Raw genomic sequence first — 25,039 nt, 5'->3', positions numbered from 1 at the left:
CGTGGGAGTCAAGGTAAGCCATCACTAGTTACTGAATGGCTGGTGGAGGTCACCCAGTGAGATGGCCTGGCCGAGGCACTCTCAGCCAGGGTGCCGCTGACCTGTCTTCCAGTCTATGGACTGGAGTTTGACTACAAGAGTTGGATGAGATCCACCAGGTCCAGGTGGTCTCTGTATTGATATCTGCAGGGGCTCTTAAACTTCTTATCTATAAAAAAGGGATTAGGGGAGGTTGGCACAGCCCATACTTCAATATCTGAGATAAACTTTTAATTTTCCCCCCTAAGAACTTGGGAAAACTCCTGTCAAGGCCAGACTTGGTGTTGCAGAGAGTCCTCATCTTACGATGGTCTGTTCTTGACTCTGTTCTATGATCCTTTGCTGCTTGTGTCCCATTCTGGACAGTTCTGGGGGTGGAGTGGCTGCTGCTTTGTATCAAAAAATTGTCAGTGTTTGCATCTGCAATTTCTCCGAGGATTTAGATAACAGAGTCTTCGTACTCTGAGTTGCCTGGGAGGGTGGCTCCTTCCACGCTCCTTAAACGCACTTGCTGCCAGTCCCTGAAGGCTCTGGGCCTGGACCTTTTGCCCAGGTGCCTGGCTTCACAGTTTTCTGCTCTGTCCTGCTTGATCAGGCAGCGACCTCAGTGCTTTGATGTCATGTGCAGCAGTGGTCAGTGCTGCAGCCACAGTGGCGGGGGAGCAGGTGATGAGCGCTCCTCAGGGGACAGGGGACCTCCCCTGCCGGGTCCCTCACCCAGGGCCATGGACACCAACTGCCTCCCGTGCAAACCCTCTCCCTCCATCCCTGGAGCAGAGGCCAGGAGCTGCCCTCCAAACACCAGGCAGGCGTCCGAAAGAAACCTTTGGTACTTTAGCAACCAATAACCACTGCTTACAGCGCTTGACCTCCATTAGCCCGTAACACTCTTAATAGTGTTATTATTTAAAATATTATTATTTCCCTGAGTCTCAGTGTTCTCATTTGTAATGTAGGGATCATCATACCTATCTGTCATGAGGCAACGAAATGGAACAATGATGAAAATGCATTACCCAGAATGACTGATACTAGGTATTCAGCACGTGTTTGGTCCTGAGTAAAAAATACTGGTACAAACAAATATATTGTTAATCTAAAACATTAATCATAATGATTTGATTTTTCCGATCACAGTATACTGTATATTGATGCAGCTAGTAGTTTATTTAATCTTCCCTCAAACCTGAAAATGAGGTATATATTACCCTTGTTTTTCAGGGGAAAAAGTATCATCTTAGAGAGTTTGGTTATTTGCACAAGTTCACCCAACTGAGAATTGGGATTGAACTCTGCTGTGAATAGTGTCACAGCAGGAATTCAGGTGCCCATGGCCTAGCTTCAAATTCTACCTCGCGATCTTAGGGAAGTGACTACCTCTTTTTGTCCCTCAGTTTCAACATCTTTAAAAAGGACATGATAATAGTACCTACTTCAGAGGGTGCTGGATTTTAAACAAGTCATATCATGTAAAGCATTCACAATCATGCCTGGGGGTTCATCAGTGTTCCATGCATTTGTTATTATTACTACATTTAATTATCATCATTATTTGTATCTGGTGCCAGAGTCTAAGCTTTTAACCATTATAGCAAACTTTGGGATTTTCTTCTCTCACAGATGTCCGTTGGATTTACTGATTCCCCAGGCTGGAAAAGCAGTGATAAAAGCAATACCAACTTCTGGCCCAGGAAGATAAATTGAGGGTCATAGTTTCCCCATGCTTAGAGCACACTAGTCTATAATAAATTATAAATCTTTATTCCATGACTCTCCTTAGGAATTAAGGAACATAGAAGAGTCTCAGGGAACTTGCCACAATATGAAAGGCTCTTATTATGTAGCTTCCAGTCGGGATGTGTTATTTAAGAAAGAATGTTCTAAATTAGTAATACATTTTTAGAAAAGAAAAAACTTTCAGAGTGATTTCTGAAAACACAGTTATACTTTTACCAAATCACACTTATTCAGAAAGTTAACATTCTAAAATACCCCAAAATGTGTGAATACATGTTAGCCATTCATCTATTCGTACAGCTGGTGGGAACAGGAAGGGGTGAGTGGATGGAACTGCGACGAGTAAGGAGCAGAGAGAAGGGATTCTACATGTGTGTGTGTGGCGGGGGGTGGGAGGGGCGGAGTGGAGGGAGGAGGCAATGAAATTCTTTAAAACTCACAGTGTGGGGCTTCCCTGGTGGCGCAGTGTGCACCCAAAAAAAAAAAAAAAAAAAACTCACAGTGTGGTCTGGGGGCAACCCTGCCAGGAAGTGGAATCCCAGAGCATCTCAGTGATGGCGAGCAATGAATATAAAGAGAGAAACTTCAACCTAGGACCCAAATGATACACAACAGGCCACCAATAAGTGTGTCCAAGAGTGTGACCCAACAAGTACGGCGGGCTGTGAAATGTACAGGGACAGGAAGGGCTGTGTCTCATGCCCACCAGATGTGGCACAAAGCATGCACCAGGGCCCACGTTCTATATTAAAACCTTGGGAAATAATTTTAAATCATGCTTTACGTAAATTACTTTGTTTAGAAAAGCACTAAATGAGAAAAATCCACACTGCACTGAAAAATATGTCTATGTATTCATACATTATTGAGGCCGGTGGGAACAGAGTGGGATGGGTCGATGGAATCAATAATGAGCAGAGAAGGTTTGCCATGGGGGAAGGGCGTGTGTGCTGGTCCTGTGTGGTTTACCCTCATTCCTTACCCTCCCCTGCTCTTCTCTGCCCTCTCTCTCTGGCCACTTGCCCCTGTGGACTTGCTTGCCAGCTCCCCTTGCTGCTGGCTCCCCGCTGGGTTCCTAATGTGGGAGACACTAGCAAGAGAGTGGGAATAAGGGAGAAGCCAGGTGTTGCCCCACCACTATCTCCAGTAACAATTCTAGGAGTGGCTGCATCACAGCCTTGACTCCACCTTCCACCAGGCAAGCCAGCCACGGTCCAGCTTCTGCCTACCCCGTGACCTCAGCCCATGAGCCCACCCTCCGTCCCTCCCATAGCTTTCTGTTGACTGTGCTTCAGGTTGCTGCATTCTTCCACTTGATCTTCCATTCACCAAGTAACCAATCCCTGGATTAAATTTCCTCTGCTTTAAAAGCTTAAAGTGGTTTGTATTTTCCTGTTGGATGCTGATTGATGCCAGAGGAAAACAAAGTATGATGAATCAAAACATGATTTAGGTACGATCTCACCTGAAAATGCACTCTCGGATCACCTCTGTGAAACAGAACAGATAAATGCAAAGAGGAAAGATACAACCAGCGACCAAAACGATGCACTAGAAAGCCAACAAGCAAATGAACAATGTGCCCAAGAGTCTGAACCAGCAGGTAAGACTGGCTGGGTTTGTGTGAGTGTGGAATGGCCAAGAGGTCCTGACTAGTGGCAGAGAAGGAAGTAATGCACCACTCAAGGAGACATCTGTTAACAAAGAAGGGGAAAATCACACAGATACACAGAGGGCAGGAATGGGGCCTGATATATTGATGGGAGAGACCTGGAGGAAGAAAATGAGAAAGGAAAAACTAAGAGACAGAAGGTGAAGAGTTGCAGAGCCCCACTAGGGAAGAGAGACAGAAACAAAAGTCGAACAAGTCAGGGAGAGATCGGCTCCAGAATCAATGAAACATGGCACTTTCATGGGGTGAAGGTGGCAATATATGCAGACAGGCTATAAGTAGAAACATAAGAAGGAAAGAGAAGTCGGATGAAATGCAAGAAAATGGAAACAGGGGAAAGCAAGTCTCTGTGGTCTTTTTTATCTTCAGGGTCCTGCGAACAAGTACCTATCCAATCATATAATGGTGATGCAAGAAAAGAGACACCCAGCCCATTGCCTTATGAGGAAGAAAGTAATTACCAATTTTCTAATTACATCTTTGTTTTTCTATGAGAGTAAAAGCTCTCCTTTGTTCTCCCATACTAATATACCCCTTCCCAATTCTAACACTGTCCAAGCCTTCTCCACAACCTCTGGCTGATTTTAGCAGGTGTAAGTTGCAAGGGAGAAAGAGAGCTGAGCTCTTTAGTGGATGGGGTGGCCCTGGGAAGAGAATGCAAAGAGGAAGAATAGGAAAAGGTGGACTGTGGAGCACCAAATAACAAAGTACAAGAGTGAGATAGATTTTAGATAAATTGACATGGAATCAAAATAATGCCATGTTGTGGAGTTGATGAAAAAAATAAGTTGCAACTTCCTTTTCAGAGGTTATAACAGAAACATGTAAATCATGTAAGATGTTGCAGGTCAGATTTGCAAGTAAGGAAGCCCAGGTGAAGGGCCTTTTAGAAGGAAGTGGCAGGTAGAGGGATGTGGTTTGTTGGACAATGGCACACAGGGAGAACTTTGGTGATGATTTGAATGCTTAAATGAGGAAAATATATAGAAAGACAAAATTGATATAGAGGAGACATACGCAGGTCATAATAATAATTAAGAAACAGGGATAGAGTAGGAGAAAGTAGGAAACGTAACAGAGAATGGATACATTGAAAAAGCAGGTACGGGACAGCAGGGTCAGGTCTAGGGTGAGACCCTGGGGCACATATAAGGATTATCTTACCCTTGGCACCTTGGTGTGCCCTAGGCACCTCCTTTGCCTGGTCCTAGACCCTGCTGGACCCTGGGGACAGTGATTACAAATGTAGAGGAAAAGAGATGAATAGAGAAAGATACAGATGAAAAAGAATACCAATAAATAGAAAAGTGGGGGTAGGAGAGGCACAAAGAGAATAACTTAAAGGACAATTAATTAAAAATTGGTAGAGAGTGGGCCAAACAGAGAGAGGAGACAAATCAAGACATTGCCCCATTTGAGGAGACAGTCATCAAAAAAGAAGACACAAGGGACTGTTCCTAATACCATTGAGAAGGGTAAGGTATTTGCAATGATCAAAATAGCCCTGTAAACCCCTCAGATAAAAATAGGCCTCTCCTCAGGCATCTCACCCTCCCCATGGTTTCAGTACCATCCATCATCTATTGATTCCTAAATGTACATCTCCAGCCACACCTGATCTCTAGACTCATTCCTCCAAGTGCTTGAAGATCTGTATTCAAAGATCTGATGGACATCTCTATTTGGAAGCTGTATCAGTTATCTATTGCTGTATAAAAAAATAGTCCCAAAACTTAGTGGATTAAGCCAACCATGGTTTTGTCACTTCTGTCAATCCTAACTTTACACATAGCCTGTGACTCAGCAGTTACATTCCTCAACAGAGCAACGGAAACGCATATTATCTCCATCAAAACACACACAAAAGAATGTTCATCATAGCATCATTCATAGTATTCTAAAGCTTGAGCCTGCAAAAATGGATATTTTATGGTTTTATTTTTTAGTGGATAATTTCTATAAAGGAATATTATATAGTGGTGAAGATAAATATACGAAATGGATACAGATGACTATCACACACATGTTGACTAAAGAAGCCAAATCCACCCCTGCCCCTAAAATGTCAGAGGGACAGAGAGAGAGAGCAAGAGTGAATGATTCCACTTATATAAATTTGTATAAATTTTGAACTAGTAAAATCAATCATCTATGGTATTAAAAGTGTCAAAGTGGTGGTTAACTTGAGCAAGATACATCTGGACAGTTAGTGGGGCATCTCTAAGAGGTTTCTGGAGTGTTAGTAATCTCCTATTACTTGACCAAAGTGATGGTTACCCAGATATGCTTGTTCTGTGATAATTCAAAATTTATGATTTATGCATTTTTATCTATGGGTTATACTGCAATTGTGATTTTTATTTTTGAAAAGCGAAAAATCATCAAAAGATGAGAAAAGTAAGTGAAAAGAAAGTAAAAACAAACCTGGGAATTGAGGGAGACACAAAGAAAGGGACAGAGTTGAACAGCAGCACGGAGAAGGGTCGGGGTGAAGCCTCCCTCCTGCAGTGGAATTACAAGGAGAAGGCTGTTAACGCTAGTGAACAGTGCTTACTGCCTTTTGGAGTGACAAATTAAAATTCTTCATTCATTACAATTTGATCCAGACGCAAATCTACCCAACCATGGAGTTCAAGTCAATTCCTCTTCTGTCCTTCTGGCGGATATGAAGAAGGAAAAGCCATTTTTTAACCCCGAAGTTGAATGGCAAACCCAAGCAAGGACTGACTGTAACCAGGCACCTGATGTAATAGGTAAGGCTGACACAATGTGGAGCAGGAATCACAGGAACAGGGCAAGAGGCTGGGGCAGGTCAGAGGCTGGTGGCCACGGACAGAGGCAGGAAGGGGAGGGAACCAGTGCCCTGTGCAGTGAGTTTAGCAGAAGAGATTCCCCAGGAACTGGAAAAATATCAAAGGACAAAAGGGGTAAATAATAGGTATTGATGTCCAAGAGACAATTTCTAAAGCAAGAGAGGAAAGTATGGGGGTACAAGATAAAGAAAAGGGAAAAAATCAGAGACCCAAGGTATTCAAGAGAGGAGATGGAAAAGAAACACATGAAGACAAAGCGAGGTATAAAGAGATACCATCCCCAGAAAGAGAGGCATAAGTAGGGAAAACTGGCCAAGCTAAGAGGAAGGTAAAGAAATAAAATAAGAATGAGAGAAAGAGGTAGAATGAAGTAGAGGGTCAGAGGTAGATTGCGAGTTGTGGTAAGAGGTAGAATGAGGGTGAGGGAAGAAGAGTGTTGGCAGAATGGGCAAAGCTGCCCTCTGTGAATATCATCACGTTTTGTGCAGGACCTGGAGAAACCTGCAGGTCACACACATTCAAGCACAGGTCACGGTGCCTTGAGTTAACTTAGCTTCTAGATCTTCCTAGTGCTCTCATTCTGAGGTTTCCTGCTGTGTGGGCTCCACCCTGAGATCCTAAGTGGTTTTGTTCCTCTGTGCAGTGATCAGCAGTGAGGACTCCGCAGAATCCAGTGATGGAGACGTGTCCCCAGAACCCTCCACATCAGCACTGAGAAAGGCGTCTGGTAAGGAAGTGGGAGAGCAAGGCCTAGGCTGCAGGAACCTGAACTATAGTCACTGTTTCCTGAGCATCTTATGCTGAGCCCCTTCTGTAGCGTGGTTCCAGTTTACTCTGGAATCCTATTCTCTGTCTTTATTTTACTGGACTTTTATGGGAAATGCAGAGAGATGTGAAATCTATATCTGGGGATGAGGCCTATTAACTATTGGGTCCCATTAATAAATATATGTACCCTATATTGATTATATAGTAGAAATAGGCCAGCAAAGTAATGAGTGTGTTTAAAACTACTAGCTGTGGGCTTCCCTGGTGGCACAGTGGTTAAGAATCCGCCTGCCAATTCAGGGGACATGGGTTCGAGCCCTGGTCTGGGAAGATCCCACATGCCGTGGAGTAACTAAGCCCGTGCGCCACAGCTGCTGAGCCTGCGCTCTAGAGCCCGCATGCCACAACTACTGAGCCCATGTGCCACAACTACTGAGCCCGTGTGCCTAGATCCCGTGCTCCACAGCAAGAGAAGCCACCGCGATGAGAGGCCCGTGCACCGCAACAAAGAGTAGCCCCCACTCGTCACAACTAGAGAAAGCCTGTGCGCAGCCAAAAAAATAAAAACCTACTAGTTGCTATGCCTATGAAGTGGTGGATTTATGCAGTGATTTCTACAAAGAACAGAAAGCTAAATACGGTTGGCAATGCGTGGGTTAAGGGCACCAACCTCCAGTGCAGTCAAAAATCTGCCTATAACTTAAGAGTCAGCCCTCCATACACGCAGGTGGCATCCATGAATTCCACCAACTGTGGATCGTTTAGTGCTATAGTATTTAATTTCTTTTTTTTTTCTTTTTTGGCTGTGTTGGGTCTTCGTTGCTGAGCAGTGGCTTTCTCTAGTTGTGGAGCATGGGCTCTAGGCACGTGGGCTTCACTAGTTGTGGTGCACAGACTCAGTAGTTGTGGCGCACGGGCTTAGTTGCTCTGCAGCATGTGGGAGCTTCCCAGACCAGGGATCGAACCCTTGTCCCCTGCGTTGGCAGGCAGATTCTCCACCACTGGGCCCCCAGGGAAGTCCTGCTGTAGTATTTAGTATGGAAAAAATCTGAGTTTAAGTGGACCTGTGCAGTTCAAACCCATATTGTTCAAGGGTGGGCTGTATTCCTTTACTGGAAGGTCATATTATCATCTGATCACAAACTTGAATCATGTCATAACTTGTCCAGCTACCTAGTGTTAGCAGAAATAAAGACTTCATATAAGGCATTCTGAAACCCAAAGGATTGTTTTTGACAGAATTCTTCAACAAGTCATGGCATATACAGTGATTTTTCAAAGGACCTTTGCAAACAATATCTTACGACAACCTTAAGGGCTAAGCAGGATGGACATTGTAACCCTTGCTTCTAGATGAGGAAACACAATCACATAAATGTTTCAAGTTCTCTACAAAGTCTCATGGGAGACTGAAGGGAATAACAAGGCTAGCGTCCTGGATTCTGCATTATTTTCTTGTAAAACTGAAGCTCGAAATGATTATCAAAATGTTATTTCCTCAATCCTATGGGTAGCCTGAGTTGCCATAAGATCTGTGTCTCTGTAGTGTAGAGTTGGTGAATTTTTGTCCCTTTCTACTTTCCAGACCTAGACAATATCAGAAACATACCTATTTATGGAAACACGCTAGGAACAGTCCTAAGAAGAGATAAAATGTTACCTGATCTTGGTGCTACAAAAGAGCAATATTTTAAATAATACACTCAATCTAATTGCTCACTAGATCTATCAAAGTAAAATGTAGATTTGTTGCAGTTTTTAGGGAACACTTTTGTCTTAGTACTAGTAGGAAGACTGCTCTAGAAGGTAGTCCTAAAACACATCTACGGCTCAGACACATGAGAAAATGATTTCCCAGGCTTGCAAATAGTTCAGGAGGGCACCAGGTTGGCAGGGGGTGGGAGGAGGTGAGGATAGGAGGCTCACACAAGGCCCTGAACACAAGGTCTCCGAGGTACCCTACATGAGAAACAGCAGATGAAGGAAGCTTGAAAAGACAACAGAAGGGGTCAGAAGTAGAAGAGAGAGAAGGGAAGGACGGTAAGGTTCAAGCAGAGCAAAGTTGCCCCTTGCATTTGAATTGTCTCTGCTCTGGGAACAGGGAGTGGAACATCACTAACCTACACAGCAGATGACTTAGAAAGGCAGCCCAGGGTGGCCTGCGTGCGGGCCATGCCTCGCATGGCTTTTCAAGACTTCTGCAAGTTTTCTCATGAGGGAAATTCCTGCTGAATGGGTTCCTTGGTCACACGCCCAAACCCCTCGAGAATCCTGTTCCTTTGTGCAGTGACCAATAACCTTGACTTTTTAGAACCAAGTGAGGGAGGAGGGGCCAGAGAAGCCACCTGATCATAATCCCAGATGGCTCATGTAGGAAGATAAGGATTGCAGCCATGGACAGCAAATATCCCGAGTGTAAACCCAGAGCTCTGTTTCCCTGGTGAATCTTATTCTGAGCATTCTCCACATGCCTTGATTTGATTCCTTCTAGGATATCATTTTCCACATTTAACTTTTCTGGCCCTGTTGGGAAGTGGAAGGAGACAAGAAGGCATTGTATATAAACTGTTGTTTAACTGGATGAGCCCAGTCAATTGATATATTGAAGATGTAGCAAAAATATGCTAGTAAAATTATACCTTTTACTACACACTATCATATCTGTTAATGCTAAAGAGTGGAAATAATGTACTTCCTCCTCAGCATGCTTTTATTCTATGGAGCATACTAAGCACAGCATTCCTCTATTTGTTGTCAATATTGTCATTAGTCTCCAACTTAGAAAGACTTCACAGAATAATTTGTGCTTCTATTAAATTATTGATGGAAAAATAGCTTAAGACCAAATACTCTCAAACCCCAATTATAGCTGAACCATTGGCTTACATGGTGATTTCTCATAGGGTTTTTATAAATAAAGCTTCCCTTTGTTTTTACAAAAACCTTAACAGGGAGTTAGGGTAACCAGGTTATCCAGGTTTATAGTTGAGGAAACTGGAGTTGGTAATGTTTGAGGGTCTTTTATGGAGAGTAAAAGGCAGAGCCAGGTAGGAACCCAGCGTTACCTGCAACATGACATTGGCGTGTATAGTGATATTTGAAAACATCTTCACAAATAAGGTATCATTTTATGTTTACAACAACCTAAAAGGTAGGTCAGAAAACTGTTGTTCCCTCATTTCACAGATGAGGAAACTCCAGCACATAAACATTTAAGGATCTTTACACATCACATATGGACAATTATTGGAAGAGTCAGAACTAACAACCTGGACTCTTAGCAAAAATTCATAATCGTTTATTCAAAATCTTTAAAGCCAGATGTAAGATATAATGTTTTATTTTTTTAGCAAGACAGTGTGGTGTATATCCTATTTGTTATAAAACACTCCAGTAGGGTCTGGGACAGAATCTCGTTCTCCAATATACTGTATCAGTGTTCCTGCATCAAATGGTGTGAATTCACAGCAACTGTGATAAATATTTTCTTGGACTCGTGGCAGCTGAAGTCCAGATTCATTGCCAAACTAGTTAGTACAAACCTGTGAAAAAATATTGGCTTTCAAAACTTCTTTGACTTTGTAATTAGGGCTAAAGGACTGGGGGGGGGCCTTTGCTCCATTTGGTAGAGCTCACTTCCTTTAGACAGGAAGAGACAGAAATGATCATCATTGTGTCTTTATAGTCCAAATCCTGTCTACAGTGTGAGTAGTCATAAGATTTACTACTCTTTTAGATATAGATTACTGGTTGTATTTTCCTTTCCTTCCTAGATCCTTGGGATATTGAAAACACATCAATTTGCAGCATAAGCAACAGGAAAAGACGTAAGAACAATCAAAACTCTTGCTGTAACAAACATCTTTCTTTGCTACAAAAGCTTCATTCAAATTTTCAGTAATATCCTTTAAAATAAAATGATAACTTTGTTGGCATTTTAGATGATCCACATTATACATGTTGAATTAGGTGAGCTGGGCTAATGGCTGTTACTTGTAGGCCTCAGGAAGTTCAGTGTCACAAGTGCAGTACAGGTTTATTCTTCACTCACATAAAAGGATAAAGTGGTTCCCAGGGTGGAGGGGTGCTCACTGAGGGCCCAGCTGATGGAGGCTCTGACATCTTGAAAATGTTGCTTCCATGGTCCCCCTGGATAAGAAACAAAGTGGAAGCAGAAGTATGTGCAGACAAGAGGAAAGGGTAAAGAATAGTGACCAAAGCGAGTGCCTTCCACGGCAAAGTTGTGTCCAGTCCCGGCCTTGGGGGTGGTCCCTGGAGCAACCTTGACCAGGAGGTCAGATGGAGCCGTAGGGGGCCTGGTGGTAGGAATATTCCTACCTCTTCTACATAAGCTTCCCCTTTCCAGATTTCCTTTTAAAGGACTCCATGCTGTATAGGTCCTAGGACACAGGCTGAGACTGTAAAGGAATTTTACTTCTTTCTGCAGGGATCAGCAGTGGTGACACTTCAGAATTGAGTAACGAAGATGAGCCTAAGGAAACGTCTAGCTCAGTCCTGGGAAATGGGTCAGGTAAAGAAGATTAGGATGCCAAGCCTTGGCCTGCAGAATGTCAGGAATGAAAAGACACTGTTTCCTGGTGCATTTTATTCTGAGACCTTGACTACCTTGTATCCAGTTAATCCTGGGAACTACTTTTCGGATTTTAGAAAATGGAAAGAAGCAGGAAATTATTATAAATTCATGTTTAATAGAATGACTCATATCACTAAATGTATGTAATTTTATATTCCTATCTTAGCAGAAATAATCACCAAAATGATGGTCTCTTTTTAAACACTTACTGTCATGCCTGCTAACACTAAGATCCTAGATTTCTATAGTGATATACTGGTTGACATGAATGTCATTTGTAATCGTAAAAGCCTAAAAAGACAACTGGTCCTTCTGTGTAATTATAGACAGAAATAAAAGCTTCAGATCACCCATTCTCAAACTTTAGTATAGTTTGTGACAGATATTCATCACATTGTAATTGGATTGTACCATGATATTTTAAATTCCTTTGGCAAATAAGATCTTACTCTGTTATCACAAAATCTTTAAGTCTTAGGAAGGCTAACTCTTGCTTCCTCATTTTAGGATGAGGAAATAGATGTACAAATGTATAAGGGTAAAAAAGGGTGACTATTTTATGTAACCGGCAGGAAGATAAGAGCTGTGTCACATGATCAGAGTCCAAAGAGGGGATACGAGGGACCTGGCATATTCACAGGGGAATGTATCAGTGCCTGATGCAAGAAGACTTATTTAGCAACAATAATAAATAGGTATGTGTATATATATATATATATATATATATATATGTGTGTGTGTGTGTGTGTGTGTGTGTGTATACATATACACACATATATACATATATATGTATATATATTGGTGGGTATATAATCACCAGTATTGGTGTGGATTTTGAAATATATATTCAGATTGAGAGGGAAAAAGCAAAAACCATAAAGAAACAGAGAGGGTAGGAATGGAACAAGTTGTATGATATACAGGACACCTAGAAGGATAATGCCAAAAAGGATGAACAGAGAAATAAAAAAGAACAGATATTAAGAGTATAACTGATGAAATGAGAGAAATCAACACAGAAGTTAAGAGAAATCAGGGACAGAGAAGTTCACAGATGGGCAGAAAATTGAAGAAAAGGAGGAGGAGAAGGTGTGGCTAGATTGAAAGAGACAGAGAAAATCTCTGTTGGATATGAGGTGTAGTCATTGGGCAGGTGTATTTTTCTTCAGCCCATCTGAGCTTCGAACGTAGATCAGCATGACCACATCAAAGTCTGTTTCCTGGGCGCCATCTACAGTCTGCTGTTTCCTTATTTCCCTTCAATGTCCTGTGGATTCAAAGCTCTAAAAATAAATAGAGGAAGAGACTCAGAAGAGATGCCAATCTATTAGCATGTGATAGAAAAGCCAATTGTGATACTAGTTCTCAGTTATCTTTGTTTTACTGTCTGCACAGAGGAAAAGCTCTTCCTTCTTTACCTATCTCTCCCCCAAAACATTGCCATACATGCACACACCAATACACATACTCATATACAGACAGGCCTGTGCACAGATTTGGACTGTTTTCAACAGGTTTGAAGGAGCCAAAAGAGAAAGAAGAGCTCAGCTTCTGGGTGGAGGGAGGTGAGGCTAAGTGGATAATGCAAGGAGAAATAATTGAAAAATCAGGCTGAAAAGATATCTGAGTAAGTTTCTTCAAATTAAAAGATATCTAAGTAAGTGTCAAGTTTTTCTAAGTGGACATGAGATCCAAATATCACGAGATTGGGAAGTTTTGTAGAGGAAGATGGATAATTTTCAAGATACCTCTAGGAAGTTCACCAGAAACATGATAATAAAGTCTGTGACTGATGGACAGTCCTGTGAGGTAGAAAGCTCATAGAGAACTGGCAGAAGTAATAATAGTCAATAGTGTGGTCAGTGTCAAAAAAGCAGGCAGATGGTGACAATGAAAGTGGTAAACTGTGAGATGAAGCCAAATGTGGTTGAAGAAAATATAAATAAACACAAAGATTGTAATTTTTTTAAGCCAAAAGATCAAGATAAGATTAAGAGAAACAAACTGAAGCAAAGAGAAAACAGAAAGTGATGTGACAATATAAAGAGGAGTGCTTCAACGGTAAAACTAGATCCAGAGACAGAAGCATAAAAAACTAGACAAAATGAGATACATACAGGAAGCAATCAATGGAGAGGAATAAAGATGAGGCACAGAGATAACCGCATAGATAAAGGGTTAAAAGATGAGAGGAAAGTGGTAGAGAGAGAAAAGGGCAGTGTAAAAGAAAGAAAGGAGAGAGATGGAGAAATTGTGGGATCTGAGATGACCATGAGACAAAAGCAACATTGGCACAAGGGGTGGTTCACACTAGCAGTGAGTTTTCAGGGTAAGGTGTCCCCAGGTATCAAAGTGGCTCCTGTAACTCACCCAGATTACAAGGTACCTCACCAAAGGGGTTTCATGTACTCTTAGGGTTTCAATCACCATCTACAATCTAATGGTTCCTAAACACACATTTCCAGCCCAGCTCTGCCTTCTAAGCTTCCAAACTCAGTTATCCAAGTGTCAGAAAGGCCTCTGGCTAAGGTCCTGAAGGTTCTAGACTTCTCCACTTAGATGTCTCTCAGACTCAACACTTTTAAAACTGAGCACATCATCTTGCCCCCTAAAGAAAGCATCTACTCCTCCAGTGTTTGCTATCTCTAAACCACTTATTAACTGACTCATTCTTTCAAGTTGAAATTCTCAGAGTCATCCATGACACAGCCATCTCCTCAATTGATGTACCCCATCTGTCACCTAACTCTATCAATTATTCCTTTTATATGTCTCCACCCTGTCCATTTATTTCCATCTCCATGCCAGCACTCTCGTCCATATCTATATCACTTCTCACTTGAACTAGGTCTACAGGCTCCTTATTTGTCCTCCTTCTCATACTGTTCCCACCAAACACATTCTAAGTGATTTAGCTAAATTGATCTTTCAAAAATGCAATTATGTTCATGCTGATTTCCTACATAATAGCCAAATATCATTTAATTTTCTTCAGGAATAATTTAATTCTTCTTCATGTGATCTCCAAAGCTCCATACCTGAGGCTCCTGCTTCTTTCTCCATTCTCACCATTCCCTCTCATTCTCTCACTCTATGTTCAGACATACTAAACTCCTTTTGGTTACTTGTATTTGCTGAATCCAGACCTTTGCACATGCTTCTCCATCCATCTGGGACTATCATCTTAGTCACCTTTCTCCCTAATCTGGTTAACTACTGCTTCCACGATACCTCCTCCAGAAGAGTTCCCTCATCTCAAAGTCTGCGAGCTCCTCCTGCCTTCTGCATCCCCAGAGTATCCTGTACAATCTGTGTCCTAACATTCTCCATGCTTCAATGTATTCACTCATTAAGTGTCAGTCCCCTGGTTGCTCATAAGATTGACAAGCATTCACTCTTCATGCATCATCATCACTTACCTCAGCACCTGGTACATGAAAGATGCTCAGCACACTTGTTGAGTGAATAGAAAAGAAGTCCACTTTCTGTATTCCAACATTTGGAATTTGTCTGGTAAAAATTAGCTTCTTATAGTATTTATATGAGAATATCTATAAAAATTATTTTAATAATTGAATTATGTATATACGTATAAATGTAATAAATAATATTTCTGGAAAAGAATAATGTCACATAAAAGTAAGTACAAATGTATATAAAAACGTCATTAATGGATGGATGGGAAAAGCATATAAAAAAATAGTAAAACAAAGATACATATTTTGGGCAAAGAGGAAAAGAGAAAAGGCAGATTAAAAGGAAGGGACAAGGACAGTGAGAAGCAACAAAAGAGAAAGCGACCTCAGAGGTAGGGTCACCCTGTGATGTAGGAGTCCGTGAAAGGTGGCTGGTCAGAAGTGAGGGGAGGGGTGCAAATGAAAATTCTTTACAAATCATAACTTAGGAACAGAGCTCCAAGGACTTGAGAAATGTTCCCGTGTCATGTGTTTTTCAAAAAGTGTGTCTAGAAGCCAAGAAGCAAGGACTGAAAGTAGCCAAGCATTGACATGATGGGTAAGGACACCCAAGGTCAGGGTAGAGGTGGTTCAGCAGACACCACAGACCCTGGGGGAGATGTGGTAAGTGATCGGTGTTCAAGGAGAACTCCTACCAGCTCACAACAGGGGGCGGGCCAGTTATGGAAGGTGAAGGTCACAGGGCCTGTGCTGCAGGATTTCAGGAGTCTGAAATCAGAGCTCCAGTTCCTGATGCACTTGACTCTAAGCATACTTTGACAAGGAGTACATCCAGTCTAAGTCAGAATCCCCTTCCCCTCTTCATTTGCTTGAACTGACCCATTGGGGAACTACAGGGAGAAAAGAATTCTGTTTAACAGAATGGGTCCTGTTGATTATACATGGATGATGTCGTTGAAATACACTGGTAAAAATGGCAGTACCGTGGAGCAAAGAAATAAAAGTGCTCTTCTGCTGGTAGATAATAGTGTCACTTTGTCAAAACCTTGGAAAGACCTCAAAAGACAAATAAATGGTCCTTTGCCCTGACAGGAATAAAAGACCTCAGACAGCTATTCATGAACTCACCATATAGTTTTGAAGGATGCTCTCTGGCATGTTACTGATTTATACAGTGATTTCTCATTAGCTTTTGCAACTAAGATCTCATTTAATCTTCATAAGAAATTTAAAACCTGAACAGCATAACTGTTGCTATCCCTGTTTCATAAATGAGGAAACTGATGCACATAAGTAGTGAAGAGAGTTCTCAAAGTTTTACAGTTTTTTACAGTTTCAAAATTTTTAGTTTCTGACCACCACCTGTTACTTTCTAGATACCACGGATACTGGAAGCAATTCTACTTTGGGAAAACACAGTGAGAAAAGAAGTAAGAGTGCATAAGAATTTACTCGATTTTCATGTTACAAACCAACTATTTTTTAATGCTAAAGTTTATTATTATTTTCTATACCTTTAATAAGACAAAAAATTAATGCCTTTTAAAGTAACTAGTTTTTCAAAATGCTCATATCTTCACATTGTTTTTTATGCTGATTTTAAAATATGTTTCTTATGAACACTGTTATATATCTTTCCAGAATTTTCCTATGCGTGTGTTAACACATTTTGCAATGTAGTTTTATTTATCTAAATAGGATAATTCTATGCATACTTTCCCTCTTAAAATTATTATATCATACCTAGAAAATTAAAATATTTAACATTTTAAATTGAACTACAAAAAGTCTTTTCAAGGGATGCTTTAACATGCACTATTTTCATTTTTAGTGTGGTTGAGTATTTTCCATTTGTTATTGGTCATCGGTTTTTCTTCTTCATAGAACTCTGTCATAGAATGCTCAGTCATGTTGTGGTGTTTGTATTTTTCTTACCATGCTGAATGAATATAGAAATCTTTCTATGACATACATGTACATTAAATCTTGATTCTATATGTTCCTGTCATTTTGTCCCATTTGTTGTTTTTCTTTTAGGTTTGTTAATGGAATATTTTGTCCTAGAGAAGTTATACATTTTTAGGAATCAAATTTGTTAGCTTTTTTCTCTCTAGTTCTTTGGTTTCCTATCATATTTACAACAGCTTCTAGCTGAAGATTTTAAAAATATTGTTCTATATTTGATGCTAGAATATTTGAAGTACCTTATCATTTTTAATATTTACATCCAAAACCCTGTGAGTTTTGCCTATTTGTGTATATGTGAGGTGAGAATTTTAAAAATATTCCTTACACTATTACATTATGATTTCAATCACCACTTTGATCACACAGTGTCTTTGCTTGTCTATATATTAGTTTTTCTTTTATAAGAAAATTGCAGAAGATAAAGGAGAGCTCAGAAGTAGCACCAGAATGATGATTCACTTGGAGTGAATTTTAAAATTAACTCAAGAAGATTCCTCCACTCCCTTCCCAAGTCCATTGGAAGTTCTAATTAGAAATATGTTGAAGTTGCAGATTAATTTGGGGAGAACAAAGACTTATATCCATTTATTCACATCTTATTTAGTGTTCTTCTACTAAGAATTTTCATACACCTTAAAAAATTTATATGCCGAAGCCATTTGTTTCTCTCTATGAATATCTTTTTTTCCCATTACAAAATAGCTGGAATAAATTTAAGTGAGACAAGACTCTCAAACTCTTTACTTAAATAGGAAATCTATGGTCATTTTATTATCCACTTGCATATGAGGAAATCAGAATACCAAGGATCTTCTTCTGATTCAATATAAAATCTTACAAGCATCTGTATAGTTTAAGGATCCAAATGTCACTTAAAATATTATGGCCAGGCCCCCAAATGATCAAGACAATCAATCAGAATTAAGTTTCTGAAGAAATTGTCTTCATAAGAAATGGCAATAACTTCAAATGTGGGAGTTATTACAACACCCCTTCAAATAACTTTTTCAAGGACAAGTTTATATTACAGAGAACAGAACAAATTGGTAATGGTTACAAACAGACACGTCTCCATATTTTATGAGACTTATCTTCTTATGAAATTTCTCAATTTAATACTGTCAAAGCAATTCTTTATGTTAGTTTTGTGGTACAGACTGCTCTCTCTCCTTCTACAGCTATGGTTTGAGGGGAATTTCCCTCCTTTTTCTGTAATTCTGGTAGTTATGAAGACTTACATTTTAAAAATCTGGTCTCTGGAATTTGATTAGTTAGCCCTGTAAGAAACGCAGGCCCATAGAGTTGGATTGTGTTGGCAGAAATAGAGAAAAAAGGACCCGGAAAGTATTTTTAAAATAGTAAAATAAGATGTATATAAATTTTTCTACTTCAGCCTCCCATCTTGTTGCTAAATCTGAATCAGCTTGTGATCTTTATCATTTTTTTTCAAATTTCCTTTCTTGCCTTCACCTAAATACATAATGTGAATGATTTGTTCAGCATTTACGTGAGGATGTTTATGATATCTTTTTTAAAAACTATATCTTAAATTTAATAATCATTACTACTTATAGGCTAAATATTATTACCAGTATCATTAAAATACTTTCTACAGTCTTTCTTTGATCTCCAAATACTGAGGACTCTTCTTTATACACGTTCTATTTACCAGACCTCATCCTATGGGCCTCATCCCACTTCAATTTTCACGGCTCGATTTACCCATTTCACACTCTCAAACTTCTACAACTTCTCTTTCCTGGAAAATCAGACCACATCTATACTAATGACTGCTAAAACCCAGTCTTCCTTCATGGTACCCATTTTGGGTGAAGGTATACAAACAGACTTCAAAACTGAGCATCATTACTGGTGTAGCATGGGAATTTGGCATAATGGAAGGAAAAACCAGATTTGGGATATCCCACAAAACAGAGGTATAGAAGGCTTTAGCAGAGAGGCCAAGATTTTGAAAGACTTTGGCCAAGCTTGTGCTCATGCTAAAGACTGGATAGAATTCTGTTGGCTGCATACGAAGTTCCCATAGCTCGTCCTATAATGTGGCAGGATAATTCACAGTGACCCCTGCTTCCAGAGAAGAAAGAAGTGAACCCAGAGCTTCCCTTTCTTAAAAACTCTGAGTTTCACCCAGAGGCAAAGAGTCAAGGGTCTCATTTGCAACATAGCCCAGGGTCCGGTCACCACAACGGTTCCCAGTGACACATATACTTGTTGACACAGCCCCACAATCTAGCAACCTTACATGCTAAATGCAACGTGGGAACCTCCGTATTTTTCCACCATGATGAAACAGAAAAGTACTAATTCCACAAGGTTAGACCAGTGTCATACCCCAAACACTTGGAATGATTTCCTCCTCCGTCTGTCCTTGCCCCAGGTTAAAGTTCCTAGCATCAAAGGAATTCCTTCCTCCTGCTGTGTGGCAGGTAAGAAGAGAGTCTGCATTAGAAATAGTTAAGCTTCTGCATATTGATGCATCCAAGAATGTGTTGGATAGTAACTTAAATGAATAAATTAATCCTATCAGTTTGTGAAAAGTTTAATCCAAATATATTATGGTATACTTAAAGCCAAAAAAAGACATTAAAATAAAGGGAGGGATAAAGAAATGTCAGCAAACTACAATTAGAAGGTTGGTAATTTTTTGTAGTTAGTTCTTTGTCATGGATAGTGATGTAGTAATCGATGTTGCTGGCTAATGAGGATTCTCTGTAGATCTCATCGTGAGGTTGAGGCTGCCTCTACACCACAGGCTCCCAAGAGGGCTATACAGATTGACCACAGATGAGCGGCTCTGCTGACCTCATGGGTGAGGCAGGCGTAGGCAGCAGGTGTGGAGAGCAGTGTGCATGGGGAGGCAAACATCTTCCCAGGAGCCTGGGCATTAGACCTGAAGGGATCTGTCCCTAACAGGCTGGTTTCTCCAGTCAAGAGGATGAAGCTGGTGCAGCTTATCAGAGGGTGGCATGATCATGGTCTTTCTGACTGGGAGGTCATTGGTTGCCTCTTGCTTCATAACACCTGGCAAGCCTTGGCATCACTGTGATCAGGTGAGCTGGGAGAACCTGATGCACTCTCTTGTCTTCTGGAGCATCACGGTCTCTTACTTGCTAATAGCTCCTTCCTGGTCATTTGTTGGTGATGTTGATGATAGTGTCGATAGTGGTGGTTCTGTTGGTGGTGATGGTCCCTTCATGGCTTCCTGATATCTACATGTTGGCATGTACCAGAGATTTCATCCCTAGGGATTACATCCAGTCTGGTAGCTATAAATTCCATCAATATGTTAATGACTGCCAATTATACTTCACCTCCTTTGATGCCTCTATTGAACTACCAAGTCATAAGTTCAACTTCTTACTCCAGACTTCCACTTGGAGTCTCAAATTTGACACATGAAACAGTTTCCTTTATTTCACTTCCAAACCTGTCATCCACCACCACTCACCCTTATCTCAGTAAATGGCACTAATTCTACTCAGTTGCTTGAGCCAAAAGTATAGAAGATGTGTTTGATTCCTCCCTTTTTCCTAACCCCCACCCCACATTCATTCATCAAGTTTCAAAACTATATATATATATATTTTAAAAAGAACCAAATAGAAATTCTGAGATTGAAAAGTATAATAAATGAAATAAAAAACAATGAAAAAAGCGGGTGAACTCTGAAAATAATTGTGTGTGTGCGTGTGTATACATATACAGCCGGTTCTCATTTTTCATGGTATATAGGTTTCATGAATCACCCCAAACACAAAAATAGCTAATCTTGTACCTTTGCTCCCAGGAGAAATACAGGGTCTGGTTCCTGTGAGCCTCTGGTCACATTTTTGTAAACCAATAAATATATATCTTTGTTTTATGAGTGTTTCTGTTTAAAGACACCTAATTTAATATATACGTTGATTCATCAATGTTGAACTCACAGCCGACAGCACTATATCTCATGCCTGATCGGAGCTTATCTAACACACAGATTTTCTCCATGAGTCACATCACTGTCTTAGGAACACTAGACAGCACTTCAGCACTAGGCTTGGGGGCCATTTTAAGCAGCAAAATCACCAACAGAAAACACAAAAGTGAGAAAAACATGGAACTAAATAGTCGGCAAAAGGAAACTTGTTTACAGAATAAGCTGAAACAAGGAGACAGAGCATTGCTTTGTTCAACCTCATCTGGGAACAGGTGCGGCCGGCAACTCAGATTTTTCACTGCTCTGTGCATCACCATGAATGACCATGAAAGTGCCCTGAGTACTGATTTGGGGGTTGCAAATAAACTTTAGGGAGTGGGTGACTTCACAAATATGGAATCTGTGAATAATGAAAATTGGCTGTATGTATACATATTTTCATTCTTTCTAGAATTATTTTAAATTAAATAATACATCTGTTCTCATAGGCAACATTTTATTATTGTTGTTTGCCAGATAGCCTGCAATTTGGATTTATATTTACTCTTTGACCCAAGAGTTACTTAAGAGAGGGTGGGAGAAAACGTACATTCTCTATTTCTATTTTCTGGGTATGGAGTTGAATATGTATCAATAATATCAACCCTGTTAAAACATATTATTTGAGTCTTTCATAGCCTCCTCATTTTGTCCACTTGATCAGCCGTGGACTGAGGGACATAACAATAAAATTGTCTACTAGTAGAGTGTTTTTACCTCTCATGGCATTTCCTGTATTTTCTACTTGCTTAAAACTTTTTGGCCTGAATCACACTTTCTTTGAAATTCAGATCATGACTTCCTGGTTTCTTTTTGTTGATGTATGCTGAATATACTTTTGCCTATACATTTATTTTCAACATTTAAAAATATGTTTTTACTTGAGTGTTTTGTATATGGTTAAAAGTTGGGGTTTACGTTGTAATCTAATCTCAAAATATTTTATTTAAATAAGTGAATTAAGTCCATCTATTTTTATTTTTAGGACCAAAGTGTTTGAACTTGTTCCTGTCATATTAATTTATATTGTTGATTCATCTTGTTCTAGTGTCTTAGATATTAAAAATGCCAACACTCTGCATTCTGCCTTCAACGCATTTATGTGCATGTATGTACTTGTGATACTTAGGAAGGTTTGCATTTTTGTGGTAGTGGTTACAGCTGGGCATATGACTGCTTAGCTGAGACTAACCCTCCCAGCTTTCCCTGCCCTGCCAAGCGACTATGGCATCTGAGTAGAAAAAATATGAGCCTCTTTCAGGTCCTTCCCTTAAAGGAAATGAATGGTTGAGCCCCTGCTCATTTCCCATATTTCCATTGGTTAGGAGTATATACTTCTGATACTTCCAAAGGTTTGTACTTTTGTTATAGTGATTACTCTTAGAATTACCTTTATGTGATACCTTTGGTCCTCTCTTTAGACAGAACCCATTAATTTCCCACCCAGGAGATTTATAAAATTAGTGTATGTTCTATTTCTCTTTCCCCCTCACCCAATTTAGGCCATGATGTTCCCTTTATTTTTACCTTTTAGCTATTAAATGTGCTTTATATTTATCCTTTATTTATCCAAATAATACCCTTTGACTCCTAGCTGTAGAACAAACTATGACCATGCCCTACCACCCATATTTCTCCCTTCCTCCCAATTTTTTTTTATATTATATAATTTCTATATTGTAAGGGCATATACATTTATGCCCTGGTCTGTCACCTCATCTCCATTTTTATTTTAATCCTTTTGCCAAAATTTTTCCAGTCCTGTCTTGGTTTGCTGAAGTGGATCCTCTAGTAGTCTTCTCAAAGGAACAAGTACTCATAGGAACAGTATTTCCAGAATATCCTTATTCAAAAGTATTTGTTTTTATTATTTATACCTGAAAATAATTTGCTCACTCTTTACTTCTAGAAGTATTTTGTACTTCTTGTACTTTTTTTCTGTGTCATTAAATGTTGCTATGGAAAATTCTATAGCCAACGAGATCCCTCTCCCTTGAAAATGACTTGTTTTGCCCAGGCTGCCCATTCAATTCTTTAAAGTATGGTTAGTTTGCTGGAATATATTTCAGGGTTGACTGGAGCCAATTTTCTCTGCTACAGAGTGAAAATACATGTACTTATGATATGTATATTCATTTTTTTATAATTTCAGGAAACTTTTTCTTGAACTTATCTTCAATTATTTCTTCTGTTATTTTGGTTTTCTTCTTTAAGAATTCAAATGATTTGTTTACTGCCTTTTCTTGACAGGGATATCACCCATTTATTTCTTTTAAAGGAAAGACCCAGAATCTTCTGCTCACATCCTATTGGAGAACCCTTAGTCACATGGCCAGAGCTAGCTGGGAGGTGAGGCTAAGAAATATAATCTCTAGATAGGCAGCCAAGGGTCTGGTTGTAACTCTATCCCTATGGAAGAAAAGAAAGGATGATTATGGGTAACAAATAGCAATCTGCTTACTTGTTCTCCATGTTTTCATCCAAAGTCACTGATTTCCTCAAATAAAGAGGAAAATTCAGACTCTCCATTGGTTCAAACCCACCCTTATCGCTTGAGACCCTCTGGCAATAAAAGGAGCTGGAACTTGGATGCAACACAGAGCTTTGTGGCCAGAGACAAGCCAGCCCTGAGTGGGAAATAAGAGAGAAAGCATTAGAAAAGTTTGTTGTAACTGATGAACACAGCTCTCAACCAAATGAGGAGAAACAGACAAGAGAGAACTTAATCAATTAAGCAGAAGCCAGACTCCTGGTATCACATCAGATCTAAACACAGTTATTTAAACCAAACTAATAGCACATACCACACCGTGTTGGTGCAGTAGAGATATGTGACCCTCCATTCTCTGAATTAAGTTCTGTAATTTTCATTTCTATCTCATTCTTTGTTTTCTTCCTATTCTTCATCTCTCTTCTTTTTCCCACCCCTCTCCCATTCTACTAATGTTTTTCTTGTACACTTTATTTCTTTTGTTCATTCTTTTACATCACATCATATAAAATACTGCTGTTGGGTTTATACAGCACTGTAGAGGTGGCAAGATTTTCCTTCTGGAGTTGAAACATATTCAGATACATTTTGTTTCCATTTCTTCTGATTATTTCTAACACCATATATATATTTAAATATATTATTATTATATGTTATATATATTTTAGAATATAAGTGTAAATAAGTGTAAATAAATATATACTTATATTTTTAGCATCTCTATCATTTTTTTCTCCATACTTATCTTTATCACCTTGTTTATTTCCCAGGTTCTATTTACCCAAGTCTAAGACTTTTGTTCTCTGAGTTTTTGTGAAATCTCACTGCCATACTTGATTTATTATAATACTTGGCATGGGTAGTCTAAGCACAGTTGGTTCTTTCTCATACTTACTTCCTTGTCAAACCTGTTCTCTCAAATAGTTCTTACCGTGCCCCAGGACGAAGTCTTAGATAAGCCCCAGAGTTGTGCTAATCCTTTTCAGCAGCAGTGATATTCTCATTCAGTATTTAAAAGACTGAGCTGATATAATATTAAAACTGTAAAATTTGTAGTGAGCAAGTTGGATAAGGCCAGCCTCTTCTTTCATCCACACTTCCTCTCTAACACCATTCAGTATGTGCTGCTTTTAGCTAATTCAGATTGAGGAGGAAGGAAAGAAGGAAGTGGTAAGGAGCAGGAATGGCCCTCTTACAATAGATCCTTCATGTCTCCCAGAAATGGCAGATGCATGAGCCATATTTGTGGGTTCTTCAGATATTCACTCTCTTTACAGAGACTTTCTCAACTGAAGGTCCCCTGATGCAGGAAATCTAACTGATGGCTTACCATTTCCTTCTTAGTCTCCCAGCTTCTAGGAGGTCCACACCCCTCCTGGGGTCACCTCTTTCATCCAAATGATCCTCCTGGATACAGTATCTCTCAAGAACTAACTGAGCCCCTCCCTTCCCCAGGGAGGCTCGTGAGAACCATGCCTCTTCATGGTCCTACGACCAGTGGATGTGGGGTTGGCTCCCAATGCAGTCACCCTCTCTAGACTTTCCAGGCTTGAGTCTTTAAACAT

At 39.9% G+C, this 25,039-nt stretch overlaps 1 protein-coding gene across 4 annotated transcripts in view; it reads left to right on the top strand.

Annotated features, from left to right (window-relative positions):
* The window catches only part of SP100 (SP100 nuclear body protein), an 87,246-nt gene that overhangs the window by 41,210 nt on the left and 20,997 nt on the right, over window positions 1-25,039 (top strand). For 3 of the 4 annotated variants that reach the window (XM_024740640.1, XM_024740639.1, XM_024740642.1), the window contains 7 exons: window positions 3,230-3,379; window positions 3,818-3,901; window positions 6,055-6,201; window positions 6,905-6,988; window positions 10,803-10,856; window positions 11,477-11,560; window positions 16,416-16,469. In XM_024740640.1, the coding sequence (XP_024596408.1) occupies window positions 3,230-3,379; window positions 3,818-3,901; window positions 6,055-6,201; window positions 6,905-6,988; window positions 10,803-10,856; window positions 11,477-11,560; window positions 16,416-16,469 (657 nt within the window). The remainder of the gene's footprint in view (window positions 1-3,229; window positions 3,380-3,817; window positions 3,902-6,054; window positions 6,202-6,904; window positions 6,989-10,802; window positions 10,857-11,476; window positions 11,561-16,415; window positions 16,470-25,039) is intronic. The other variant, XM_024740641.1, reaches the window with a different exon arrangement.

This window comes from Neophocaena asiaeorientalis, unplaced genomic scaffold (genome assembly GCF_003031525.2).
Source record: "Neophocaena asiaeorientalis asiaeorientalis breed wild unplaced genomic scaffold, Neophocaena_asiaeorientalis_V1.1 scaffold388, whole genome shotgun sequence".
NCBI lineage: Eukaryota > Metazoa > Chordata > Mammalia > Artiodactyla > Phocoenidae > Neophocaena > Neophocaena asiaeorientalis.
This window is presented reverse-complemented; position numbering and strand designations above follow the sequence as displayed.